General features: G+C 44.8%; 1 protein-coding gene across 1 annotated transcript in view; it reads right to left on the bottom strand.

Annotated features, from left to right (window-relative positions):
* Positions 1-3,188: 3,188 nt before the first annotated feature.
* dnah3 (dynein axonemal heavy chain 3) overlaps positions 3,189-13,222 on the bottom strand; it is a 37,506-nt gene continuing 27,472 nt past the window's right edge. Inside the window, exons 49-60 of the mRNA XM_053684580.1 lie at positions 12,871-13,069; positions 10,601-12,408; positions 10,109-10,442; positions 9,671-9,896; positions 9,290-9,534; positions 8,997-9,113; positions 7,508-7,665; positions 7,097-7,264; positions 6,777-6,919; positions 6,379-6,583; positions 5,641-5,778; positions 3,189-4,407 (exon numbers count right to left, since the gene is read on the bottom strand). Coding sequence (XP_053540555.1) covers positions 4,054-4,407; positions 5,641-5,778; positions 6,379-6,583; positions 6,777-6,919; positions 7,097-7,264; positions 7,508-7,665; positions 8,997-9,113; positions 9,290-9,534; positions 9,671-9,896; positions 10,109-10,442; positions 10,601-12,408; positions 12,871-13,069 — 4,095 coding nt within the window. The 3' untranslated portion in view covers positions 3,189-4,053. The remainder of the gene's footprint in view (positions 4,408-5,640; positions 5,779-6,378; positions 6,584-6,776; positions 6,920-7,096; positions 7,265-7,507; positions 7,666-8,996; positions 9,114-9,289; positions 9,535-9,670; positions 9,897-10,108; positions 10,443-10,600; positions 12,409-12,870; positions 13,070-13,222) is intronic.

The following is a 13,222-nucleotide window of genomic DNA, read 5'->3' as shown; positions in this document are numbered from 1 at the left end:
CCCAAAGCCCATAAGGTTTACTTACTGAGCACGCAATGAAGTGGTTTCTGTAGCGCAACAGAAACAGGAAGTGATGCGTCACTTGTTAGGAGGGAAAAAACATTGACACTGCTATTTCCTAAAAAAAAACCCCAGCAAGTACAAACTTTTTAGATAAAAGAACACGTAGAATTTCCATACGCGAAACACGGAGGTGAATAATATCTCAGAAATGTTCAGTATTGACTGACACGCGATGTTTCTGTATAGTTCTGAGTTTCTGATATGTTCAAGTCTGAAAAGGGAGTAAACACATATGAATGAGTTACAGGTGAGACGTGTGGAAATGTGCTTAATGTTCATGAATGTGTTGTGATGTATGATAGTTAAAGAGCCTAAAGTAAACAGTTTTAATATAATGATACAGTTTGTTGTTTAGAAATAAGATGCACAGCATTAGAAACAGAGAGACTTCACTGATCTGCAGCTCCGACGCCGAGGAGGTGTTCTACCAGCTCGTATGATCTGATGTTCAGTGGTCCAGATGTGCGTTTACTGGTTGTTATGATCTGGTTTATTGTAATCTGGTTTGGTTTAGTGGAGCTGGTCTGAAGCCGAGTGTTAGATGATGGAGGGTTTGTGAGGTTCAGAGACAGCCGACAGAGGGGACGGGTTTTAGGGCTCTCGGGTTTTAAGGGCTTTGTTTTGAAGTGTATTAGAGGAGCTTGATTTAAGATGAGTCCAGAATGTAAGAGATGGGTTTTGAATATTTAGAAATAAGGATATCTGCCTAATTCAGCTCTGCGGGTGTTAGTTGGAGTTCTTCTCTGCGCTCTCAGAACATTCGGACAGAATTCGGCATGCAGGGACTCTATGGGGTGTCTGTCCCATCGAGAGTCCTGACAGTCACCACGTTTACGGTGTAGTGACATTTCTAACTCTAAAAGTCCTTTAAAGGAGTACAGTTTGCAAAAACTGAGCAAACTTTCTGTGAAACCTACAGCTATTTCTCTCTAGAAATAAAGTGAGAAATTACAGATAACATTTAAACATAAACGCGTGTTTACTGTCCCGATATTATACAGACTGGCTGACGGGTAGAATTACACAATGCGTAGGAAAGGATACGAGTACACCGCCTTAGGCAAGAACACAACATTCATTCAGACATGACTTTAAATACTGAGAGTGTAAACCTCGTGCTTCCACATACGACACAATTTCAGTTCTTACGGTAATGATTCAGTACTTGGCAATGCCACTGTGTTTCCCAGAGTGAAGAAGTGGTTTCCTGTAATCTGGCTTTTTTTGGGGAAAATCATTATTTTAGTTATTATTTAGTTACTCTCTCTCCACTGCCCCCCCCCGTTCCTACACTAACACACAGTGTAAATGTACCTTCTCTTACATGGTTTCCAAACCCAGTTGATTATTTTGTATGTTTTCCACATGTGTAATCTAAGTACATGAGAAATTCTACACAGGACTATGCTGTCCTGAATAACGGAGGTTCATCGGCACCTCAAAGTGCTGCTGTGGCAGCAGGTTATCTTTGGATCTCTGGCACTTTACAGATAAGATCAGGAACATGTATTTATTTAAACAGCCAGAAGAATTACTTTAAAATCTCTAAAGTTAGAGAATACCACTTAGTTTTCCTCAGAAACATGGCGGATGGGCTGATCATGGATCAGTGGACCGCTTGGAATGCTTTCTCATTTTCCTTTAAATGGGAGAAGATTAAAGTCCACATACTTACAGGATATTTTACAGGAAATAAGTCAGCTATAGAATAACGTGTAAGGGCTCCACTTACAGCTTCAGGGTTCCAGGTTCGATCCTGAGCTCGGGGTATTGTGTGTGTGGAGTTTCACATGGGGATTCCTCCCAAAAACACATGCCAGTAGGTGGGCTGGCTCTGCTGAATTGCCCATAGGTGTGAATGAGTGTGTGAATAGCCTGCACCTTTCCCCCAGTTCTTCTCTACCTTATTTTTAGATCAAATGTAACAGGACATTTTATAGATGTCAGTTCAGAGATTGAATTATTATTTAACTATGACATGCTGGTTGAAACAGGGTGTACTTATTTAAGTGCGCTGTGCACATTTCACATTCGTTCAGACAATCATTACAATAACCATTGTGTGTATAGAGCCAGAGACATCTGACGGGACAGATCACGCCTCAAATAAGATCTGGGTTTGTGGCTGTCTGGGATCCGTGGTTGGGGATAGAGACGCCTGGGCTGTCCTTCTCAACCTGTTACCACCATGACACACACCAGGAAAAGCGGAAGGACAACGAATGAATGAATGGATGAATGACTGTTTGTGTGTGTAGAAAACAAAAGGCGTGTGATGTGTGATGTGTGACTACAGCGAGTAAGTTTCACGTCAGCAAGCTTTATAATATTAAAAACTAAAGAACACACCTGGTGTGGATCCCAGTGATGGAGTGACAGCATGAGAACTTATAAATACTACAGAGATAAGGGTTCTAGTGCAGCGTGATGAAGGAGCAAGCGTTAGGATGGATACAGGGACAAGAACATGGTCCTGTAAGAGGAAAAGACATCCTGATGTGTGGAAGTGTGGCAACTGGAGCGCAGAGAGGACAAAATGTACAACTTTCACCTGTGGTCTGGACCTCTGTTGTATCTGCACCAGTGTGTATGCACAAGTGCTGCCTCGGCTAAACTGGGCAAATATTTCTCATATATATATATATATATATATATATATGCATACATGCACTGCCCTACACTGGTGGCACAGTACTCACCCCAGAAAAAAGTTGTGGCAAGTCAAGATGGTGAGGACTAACAAAGCCTTTCAACAGGGTGCTGAAAAGGAAGTGCATTAATGATGTGCAGCTGCACTACTGTCAGAGCTGCTGGTATAGAAGATTAATCAACATCTTCTGGCCAATCAGAATCCAGAGTTCAGCAGCACTGTGGGATCACTGCCAGTGATGTGCGAATGTGTTTACGTGGATGCTGTGGCAGGATGGGCGTGGTCAGTTTGTGATTCATGGATTCTGAGGAAATAGCGCTGAGGAAAGACTACAGGCCAGAGGTATGTGTGTGTGTGTGTGTGTGTGTGTGTGTGTGTGTGTGTGTGTGTGTGTGGGTGGGTGGTTGCTGACTCTTCTGTGAGATAAGGTGCTGGGCGTGTAAAAGTCACGGCCTGTGATGACACCTGTATCACTAGCGTGTCAGGTTGTTTATTGTGTTGTAGTGTTTAGAACAATGAGTTTGTAGATAACAGTAAAGAAGTTTAGGTGGGACTCTTAACATACTGTGCTTCTACTGAACACGACTGTTTCTGTTTGTATTCTTCTGCTTGTCCTTTTTAGATTTAAATCAGTCACTTATTATTGTTTTAAAAAGTTAAAAGAAACTTGTAAATGTTGAGCTGCAGGTTTAGCTTGTCCTGCACCATGGTGGTGTACTGTTTGTTTGCCTGTCTCACACAGCGGCCGTGTCCTGAGAGACATCATGCAGAGGACGTGTTTAAAGCAATGCAGCTCTACACAGGTTCAGGAGAAACTAGCTAATCCATGCTCAAGAGGTCACAACAAGTCACCAGAGGGTGTCATAGATTAATGTGTCCAGTGACTGAATCACCGCTCATTTGCATATCAAAATGTATTACATGCAGAAGAATAGAACAGAGTAGAATTTTATCAGAATAAACTTAATAAATAAATAAACAGAATAAAGCAAAAACACACTTTCAGATATTATCATTTGAGCGTGAGTAATGTTTCCTGTATGAATCCAGGACCTTATAACGGTGCTAGATACTGGAATAGAGCATCAGATGTCCTCAGACATCCAAAACTTCTAGAACACCACGGAACTAGAGCAATAAGAGTTTACACAGGAAGATTTATATACGTTTATTATCCCCAGCACCGTAAACATGTTACTGTAGTGTACATATGTGTACGCGCGTGTGTGTGTGTGTGTGTGTGTGTGTAAATGTATGCATATACTATATAGTAGTGCTGATGTATGTATTGTGTGTGTGTGTGTGTGTGTGTGTGTGTGTGTGTGTGTGTGTGTGTGTACTCAGTCGTCCAGCTGGCAGAGAGCAGCCACCCCGCGGTTGATCCAGTGTTTCTGCGGCCGGTCCGAGGGCAGCTCGATGGACAGGACGTAGTTGGTGGAGTGTCCGGTGGTGGACAGCGTGCCTCTCCTCGCACTCGTTTTGTACACGGGACACACGTACACGCTCTGGTGCAGGAATCCGCTGCTCTCTCCAGGCTTCAGCCAGATGATGGGCAACGAGTCGAAAAGGATTTTGGGAAGCGATTCTCCGATGACCCTGTGCTCCCGATCCCACCGAGCTCCCTCCAGGAACAAACCACGAACGTACGCACCGTCCTCAGGCTTTACCTCCATCTCATTCTCCTGCTTCATCACCTGAGATAAAGAGAGACGGAGAGAGAGAGATGGAGGGAAAAGGTGTAGGAGAGACAGAAAAGACATCAATAACATTAATATCAGTAAGAAATGAAAGACCTTTATGACAGTTCCGCTGAAAATCATTAAAGTAATTCATTTTTCTTTTCTTAACATCATAAAAGTGCAGAAGAGTGTTATTTAACATCTGTATAATCAGAAGTGCCCAAGAATAAACATTTGGAACGGTCATAAAATATTTCAAAGGGTTCAAACTGGAAATCCGCTCCATCTGAGTACGACATGTACACGTAAACTGGCGGACCCAGTGAAGTTCAGCAGACAGAACCGAGTGCCTGGAAAACCCCCCGTAGCAGAGCGGATAAACATGTGCAAAAGAAGAAAGAAAAATGTCTTTCTTCAGCGGATCCTCTGTTACGGTTTGCTTGAATGTAGATTATTTAGCTGAAAGCAGCGGATTGGTCCAGACACTAGCTACAGAGATAAAGACATTATCTGAGGAAGGGGAGAATTTTCACAGCTCTTCACACAGCAGATGTGATTTACTCTACCATCTCTACTCTGATTAGTGAACGGAAGACAAACCCAGAATGATTAAAGACGTCTGAACGGAGGCGAGTGCATTCATTCTTAACTCCAGTTTCAGAACCGGTGTCTCGTACGTCACGTAATGTGACGCGTCAGAGCGAAACAAAACACTTCAAACCGAGCGTTTATTTAACATAGAGCTATGAACTGATCATTATCGGTTCAACAATGAGAGTAGCTCAGTCGTGTCAGTTACTCATCCGGACCGTTGTAAACAATGAATGTAATGTAGCTGAACACCAGGGGGAATCCCGTGAGTGATCAGCAGTGGATCTGACCAGACATGCTGAACATTACTCAGGAGGGTATGGATCTTTATCCTCCTCTCTCATTTCTATGAAATGCAAGAATCACTAAAGCGTGTCAGTCTCGTACAGGACACCAGACAGACCGAAGTCACGCGTTCCATGGTCCGGAGCTAACAAATGAAAATCCACAGGAACTGCCAGAACCAGGAGCTTCCAAACCACTGAATGTTTCTCATAAGTCTCCTCTATTATCACACCATGCTCTTGGTGAGCTCTACTCCATGGTCCAGTAGGTTAGGATATGTTTTTAAAAAACTGAGTGTAAATGCACCCACCCACACACACACACACACACACACACACACACACACACACACACACACACACACACTCCTACCTCAAACTCAAAGCCGATGTAGTCGATGGGGATGGTGTATTTGCGTGCAAAATTCTGAGACACTCCAGTGAGGAAGGACTGTGTGAAGTAGAACCCGGAGAGCCAGAACACCGCTGGAGGTCCGTTATCTATCCACTCCTAACACACACAAAACAGAGTGCAGTTACTGTTACCTCCCCAAAGTAGTTTTTTTTTTGCTTTGTGAACATGGGCAAGAATGGGGGTGGGGTCAAAGAGTACAAAATTATTTAAATGTTGACTCTAATTCTCTTAACCATCAATCTTACCTAATGGTCCTTTAATAAGACAAAAAAAAAAACAACAACTACAAAGTGTAAACTCGTCTGTCCAGAACTCGTCGGACACAGTGCTGACACTGGAGACTCCTTCCATACATGTTACATAAACATCTCCTTGCAGAGAACTTCACCATAGCAACAATTACACGGTTCATGTGGCGTGTCTGCTGTACACGTCCCTGTGAATGAGCTGTTACTATAGTAACAATAATCTATACTACTGTTATTAAAAATTAATCAATACCTTCTGACCAATCACAATCCAGAATTTAACAACACATTATATTATTTTACCTACCTGTCATTTCCTTTTGCTAATCACCCAGAGACTCGAGCATTAGCTACCTGTCAGTTGGAGCAGTGTGACACGTGGGAATATCTAATGATCTTAATTAGTTACTAGACAACCCAATTGAACACATTGGTTGGTTTGACACACCTGTAGGAAGTGCAGTCTGGACAGCAGGTCAGAGACGTAGCTACCGAGAGGTTTGAGTGATGGGTAGGATTTAGCGGCCCAAACGGCTGGAACTTTCCCCACCAGCATGCTGTTAAAAACGTTCTCCAGCTCTGAGGACATCACCACCTGCCCCTTTAGAGCCTTCCGGATATTGACCAGGCTGCTGCGAACCACCTCCGTCAACCTGCCGAGCATCAGGGTGTGTGAGTGTGTATCTGAGCATCAGTGCATCACCGCTTTTCCTCCACAGGCGGCCATTTATGTCGTGATTTCACCATAATAAATGTAAAAGCTCCTCACTAAGATAGCTAACTAAACATACACACACCCTGTGTGTGTGTGTATGTGTATGTGTGTGTGTGTGTGTGTGTGTACACCTGTTAAAGCGGATGATCTCCTGCCGCAGTACGGTGTTCATGGACTCCTCGTACATCACCGGATACTTAGACATCACCTTCTCAATGTTGAAATCTGGTGGCAACTTTGACATGATGTCCTCTGCCAACTCATCCACCACTTCCTGTTCACACACACACACACACACACACACACACACACACACACACACACACACAAACACAAACAATACATACAAGTAAATATACATATATATGTAAGCTATTAATAGCCGCGTCTGTACAATACAGACCGACGTTTTCAGCCAGTGAGCAGCGAGTGTAGCACTGACCACACCCACCTGAGGAGATTTGGCCCCGCCCCCTGTTTGCCTGGGCAGGGTGAGTAACACTCCGTTTAAAAGCTGATTGGTCTCCTGGTTGTCCTTGGTGATGTCAGCGTTGCTGTGGAGACCGAAGACCCCAGGCTCGGCTGTGATCGGCAGGCTGCGGATGTAGTCGACGTAACTCTGACCGACAGAAAAATCTTCATTTATATAAAAGCCGTTTGTGACCAGTGTAAAGTGAAATTCCATCATTCTCCTGCTCCCTCAGAGGGAACAATGAATTGTTCCATAATAACACAGATCAGCGTTTACGCTCCATATGCAGGATGTCATTTGGTTTTGGAGAAATGTGTGAAATTTACACTTAAACTCTAGAAGTTTAGAAGTTCTGTGTGTGTGTGTGTGTGCGCGTGTGTGTGTGTGCACCTGGTAGGGTCCATGCGGTGGTACATAGTACATGTCTCCCTCACACACTCTGTATCTGTCCTGCTGTATGAGCTCAGAGCTGTAGAAGGTGGAGAGCAGCGAGAGCAGAAGCCTGCGATCCTTATCATCAGTCACCCTGCCACCATAATTACACTCGCCTGCAGAGACAGAGAGAGACAGACAGTGAGAGAGACAGAGAGAGACAGACAGTGAGAGAGACAGAGAGAGACAGACAGTGAGAGAGACAGAGAGAGAGAGATGTTGACTTTAAAAGTACCTTTATTGGCAGATCAAATCTCTCCATTGACCTCTCTGTGAAATATCTCAATACCTGACCCCCTGTGGTCAGACCTGACAGAGCTCTTAGAGTCTGTGTCTTTTGTTTATTTTTTTCATTTTGAGTCTCATTTTATCTGGTGCAGCCAGCATTTTTTCCAGTACCCCATCCTTGTATTTAGTTTTTACTTGTGGGCCAGACACCAAGCTTTCTAATCAAAGGCTTATAATCAACGGAGATGAAAAGCTTCCTCAGTGCCATAGAACAGATATTCTCTTCCTGTAGATGGGTTGATTTGTGCCACATGTCTGTTGCTGGCCGTGGCCCCATGCGCTACCCACCACTGTAGCTCTCTAGTGGGTTTGAACAGGGACCTTGAGCAAGCCTCGTGAAGAAGAGTCCGGTGCCAACGACCCTGACCACGATAACTCCTTAAATCACGTCACAGCGCTTCTGTACATGACTATAATGCAGATTCCATATAACACCTTCTTACAGGAATCTACCGCTGCAGAAAGAGCACAGCTGTGCTAGAGCCTGCCTGAAGGGGAAGGGCAACACTAATATCTGCAACATCTAACATTCCGCTGTTTACAAGAACATGTCTAGACACATTTCCCCACTGCTGGTTCCCTCTGCCTCTGCTATAAAACATGTCCCAGTTGACCCAGGCTGAAGATGATCCTTCATCAATAAACTGAGAACTTGATCATCCTCTTAGTGTCTGCTAAAAACTGTCATATCATCTGCACAAACACCACCACGTTCTCCTGTAGCCTCCTCACTGACAACCCCTACAGCTCAGCTTTCAGTCTGCCCAGTAATGGCTCATTTCAGCCTGCACAGTAGATGTGGTTCCATGAGACCTCCACTGGTCCTGGTGTCTTGTTTTTCATGTAAGGTTTAAGAAAAAGCGCTCATGTATTTAATAATGTATTCAGTGTGATCTGATTAGAGTTCAATTTGCTTCTTTGTGAAGAAAACAGCTTCATGTACTCGATACATGTATCTGGCTTGCTAATCATTTCTAGTAGAACTATTTGTTGCTCAAGATCCTGAACAGTGCTGGTTACCCTTCCTGATGTGTGCCCTAAACCTTAATCAAAAACTCTGATGTTACAGCAACTGTGTATTAAAATCCCAAAGCTAGGCTTGTTTTATCAGACACAGACACACACACACACACACACACACACACATACACACACACACCAGTCAGGTAAGTCAGTGCCTCAAGAGGAATCTCCTCATACTCATCCAGGAACATCTGAATCTGACGCACGCTGATCCTCAGATCCGACTCATTAAACTCATAAGGGATATTCCAGCCTGTTTACAAACAAAACACAAACTTCACTAAAAAGCAATAACAGATTAATTAACTTTTAAATAAAGAATATACAGTACTGACAAGTCCGAATGACCTTATTTGGATACTTTATAAAGAGAAAGCAAACAGGGAACGTTTTTGAGACAGACAGAGGAGAGAGACAGAGACAGGTGACCTAGCGGGCCGTAGGTTCTCCTCTCCTGCACGAGTGCGTGGAAAAAGCAGAGGCCAAAGAGCAGCTTCCTCCAGGCATGGGGTTGGGTGGAGCTGTTAAAGAAGGCGGGGTCACACAGTGGGTCAGTGAGGTAGGAGCGCAGCAGATTGGCTCTCAGACCTTTAGGAGGCTCGTTAGTCATCTTCACTCCATTCTGCAGGATACTGACCGGAAACTTCTCACACGGGTAACTGGTCAACCACAGCCTGAGATATGGAGACAGAGAGAGACAGAGAGCCACCGAGGACACGGTGGAGAGATATGGAGAGTGAGAAGGAGAGACAGACAGACACTGAGACAGAGAAGGTGGAGACAGAAAAGAAAGAGAGACACGTTTCTCACCTGAAATCAGGGTGTGTTTTCTCAGGCGTGATCACCTCCTCACAGATCTTCTCCAGCGTTGGCATCCAGCTGGTTGCTAGATGACAGTTTTGTAGAACAACCCACGTTCCGTTGCTAAGAGCAGAGTTGATGATGTTAGCAGCGACAGGGCCCTGTCCCTGACCAAGTGACACAGCCTGGGTCTTACTGCCCCCCATATTCACATCTTCTGCAAACTTCAACAACACTGAGGATGAGAGAAGCGGAGATGGGAGTCAATTGCACATGGTGTCTTCAAGTTATATATTAAATACAAGCCAAGCCAAGGAGAACAGTGTGTACGCACGTATACAGTCTGCTCAGAAACCTAATAGCTCTCAAAGTGGTAAAATACACATGGTAGTAGAAGGTAAAAGAATATTTCCAATATACTGTATATATTAACACACAAACACACACCTGCGGTGGGATCCGACCCTGGTGAGAGTATAAAGATTAGCGGCGAGCAGCAGTTGGAGTCACTGTAGCTTTTTGCCAGGTCGAACGTCGGCGGTTCGATGTAGGTGCGTCCCATGTTCTCCACGATGAACTGCTGCACAGCAGGAACGATTTTATCAGGCCGGAAGCAGCGCAGCACTGCCATACGCGCCATGCCCACCAGGGTGTGCCATTTGCCTGGGAAGCACTCCTCGTGCGGGCAGCTTGAGTCGTAAACCTGCTTCCACTCAGCCATGTTTTCACGTACATCTTCAAAGAGACCTTCAAGGCTTGGGAGCTTTGAGGCTCGGACCACCTGAGGCCACACAGAGGAAAAGATCATGATAGTAATAATCGAGATTACTCTTTCCATACAGGTGTCAACAAAATGAATGAATTCATACACAACAATAAATGGCACTTGGACTACTTTAGGTTTCAGTTTGGTAAAGGATGCTGGGTTAGAGACTGCACCTCTGACCACGCTTTGTCCGACAGCCACTCAGGGGCGGGGTTTAGGTGTGGATTGTCAAGTGCAATACCGCCGGTGAGCAGGAAGCGCCAGATGAGGTCATTGATTTGACCTTTGCCTTGCATGATTCCGACAGTGAGAAGCAGTGAGAAGAGCAGCTTGTCCTTCTCAAAGAGCGAGCGGCACACATTGTTGTAGACGCTGACGGTGAAGTGCTCGAGGATGTGAGCAATGCGAGTAGTTAAGTCTTCGCTTGGTGCACTTTGAGCAATGGAGTGAAGATAGAGACTGATAAACCATGCGAGCGAGTACTGGTACATTGGCTCAATGTTGGCCAGCTCAGAGATGCAGAAGAAAAGGATGGATGAGTGCTCGGCCACGGGGCGATAGCCCATCCTCGTTCTGTCTATCTCCTGCTCTGTTTCACTCGCGATCTTCTGCTTCTCCGAGATCTCCTCAGACAGGACCTTGGAGGACGACAGCACCTTGATAGCTGTCTCATCTTCCAGGATGTTCCCTTGGGATGAGGAGAGAACTTCCAGTATCTTGTCCTCGATCTCTTTAAGCTGCTTGCTGTTGGCTGCACTCTCGAGGATGAGTTGGTTTTTCTTTTCCTCCAGTTCTGGTTTCTCTTTAGCAGCCACAATGCCGAGAAGCTGGTCTTGCAGCCCAAGAGGTGTGATCATAAAATTCAGCAAACACACCTTCACGGCCACTTCAGGCAGGTAGTGTGGGTTCCTCAACCCAGTGGTCATATAGAAACGGAAGTCTTGGGAATATTCAATGATGTTCTCGCCCAGCTTCAGGTATTCTACACCCTGCTGCTTGAAAGTCTGCTTCAGAAGAACTGGCTCTAGAATAGCATCCAGCTCCTCACCCACGTTCTCCAGGAGGACAGGGGTTCCAAACTGGATGGCGTTTTCTAAGGTTCGCACATAGTTGCTATCAGAGAGCTTGATGATGGCCAGCTTGTTGGCCTTCTCCATGTTCTTGATCCACTTGTTGGCCTGTCCCTGAGGGTCTATCATGAGTGGCCAGCGGCGTGAATTTGACACAATGATGCCATTGTCTGTGGAGAAAGAGTCTACGGGTAACCCAGCGATCCGCCATGCCCGGATCAGGACTTGATTGCCAAGGGTGTTGCTAAGTGTGAAGTATTCAGAACATGGCACTTTCCTTTCCATGCAAATCTTATGCCATTCCCGCTGGCATTCCACCCGGTAATCCACGGTAAAAGCTCCCAGGTATGACACTGTGGCTGAAGAAAGGAGCACATCCCCGGTCAGGTTAGTGTATTTGATTCCCAGGAGTCGTGCCGCTTCTGTCCACCTGTCCTTTTCTCCTCCCAGTCCACCGATCAGCTTCTCAGCCCGGATCAGTTTCTGTGAGCACAGCTCGATATTATCTTCTAGGTCCTTTTTCTTCTGCATCATTGCAGCAAACGTGTCATTCAGAGAGCACAGACGGTCCTGCACAGCTTTCAGCTCGCCACGCTTCACTGCAAGAGTTTTCATTTGAACTGCCAGCTCTTCCTCTGCCTTGCAGAGCCTCTCTTTCTTTGGGGCCACCACTTTGGCAACCCGTTCGTACACCTCCATGGCCCGGACCCACTTGCACAAACCCTCACAGGCAGACGAGACGTTTTTGATCAGCACAGGTTGAAAATCAGGATTATCAATAAACTTCTCACGGATTTTCTTGATGTTGGCGGCAGGGATGTTGTCTTTGTCAAAGGCTTTGAGGCTTTCCAGGAACTTTAAGTCTCCCAGCAGCTTCTTGGACGGACCCCAATAATCCTCAATCATCTTACCTATGTGAAAAGGATACAAGCATGGTGGCGTTGACAATGACACTTTGTAAATGCATGGGTGGAGGCATTTAAACCAGGAAAACATCTTACACATACAGATCGTACACTGTATACACCGTTTTACAGATGTTGATGTTAGTAAAGAAAATGACTGATGTTTGTAAATCTTAAACAAGAACATGATGTTAATAGCTGTCCCATTTGTTATCTTGTATTTTATCTACCATCTGTGCATAAACACCTGTCACCATGCCTGAGCAATGCAAGGGCTTTTATTTGTGTATATCTCTATTATTACTGTTTATATCGAATACTGTTAATATTGAATACAATAAGTACATACAGTATAGAAGACAGATCATTGCTAGGTATAGAACAATATACGCATGTGTAAATGTGTGAAGCTGTGATGTTTTTCACTAATTCTTTGCCAGGTAGATTAGATAACTCTCTTTGTCTCACCGGAACCTCCAGGATCGGGTTTCCTCTCGGGTTTGATGCCCTTCATTACACAGATGGACTCCATGACGAGTTTAACAGCACCAGGAGGGTTCTGCATGGACTTTACCACGGTGATGTCAGCAGGTTTCAGCGTGTCGAGAGCCGAAAGAGCTGCTTCCAGTGCTGGCATTGCTTCTGCAAGGTCTCCTTCACACTCATCCTGACAAATAAGGGTTCATTTATCAAAACCACAATCAATTAAGAAATATATACAGATCATTTGTTAATAGTTACTGGTCCACAATTATACACATGCATCTCCTTCACTGTGCCTTAAACTCATCCTGATGAAATGTATTCTTTTTTTCTAAAG

This window comes from Ictalurus punctatus, chromosome 1 (assembly GCF_001660625.3).
Source record: "Ictalurus punctatus breed USDA103 chromosome 1, Coco_2.0, whole genome shotgun sequence".
NCBI classification, from domain to species: Eukaryota; Metazoa; Chordata; class Actinopteri; order Siluriformes; family Ictaluridae; genus Ictalurus; species Ictalurus punctatus.
This window is presented reverse-complemented; position numbering and strand designations above follow the sequence as displayed.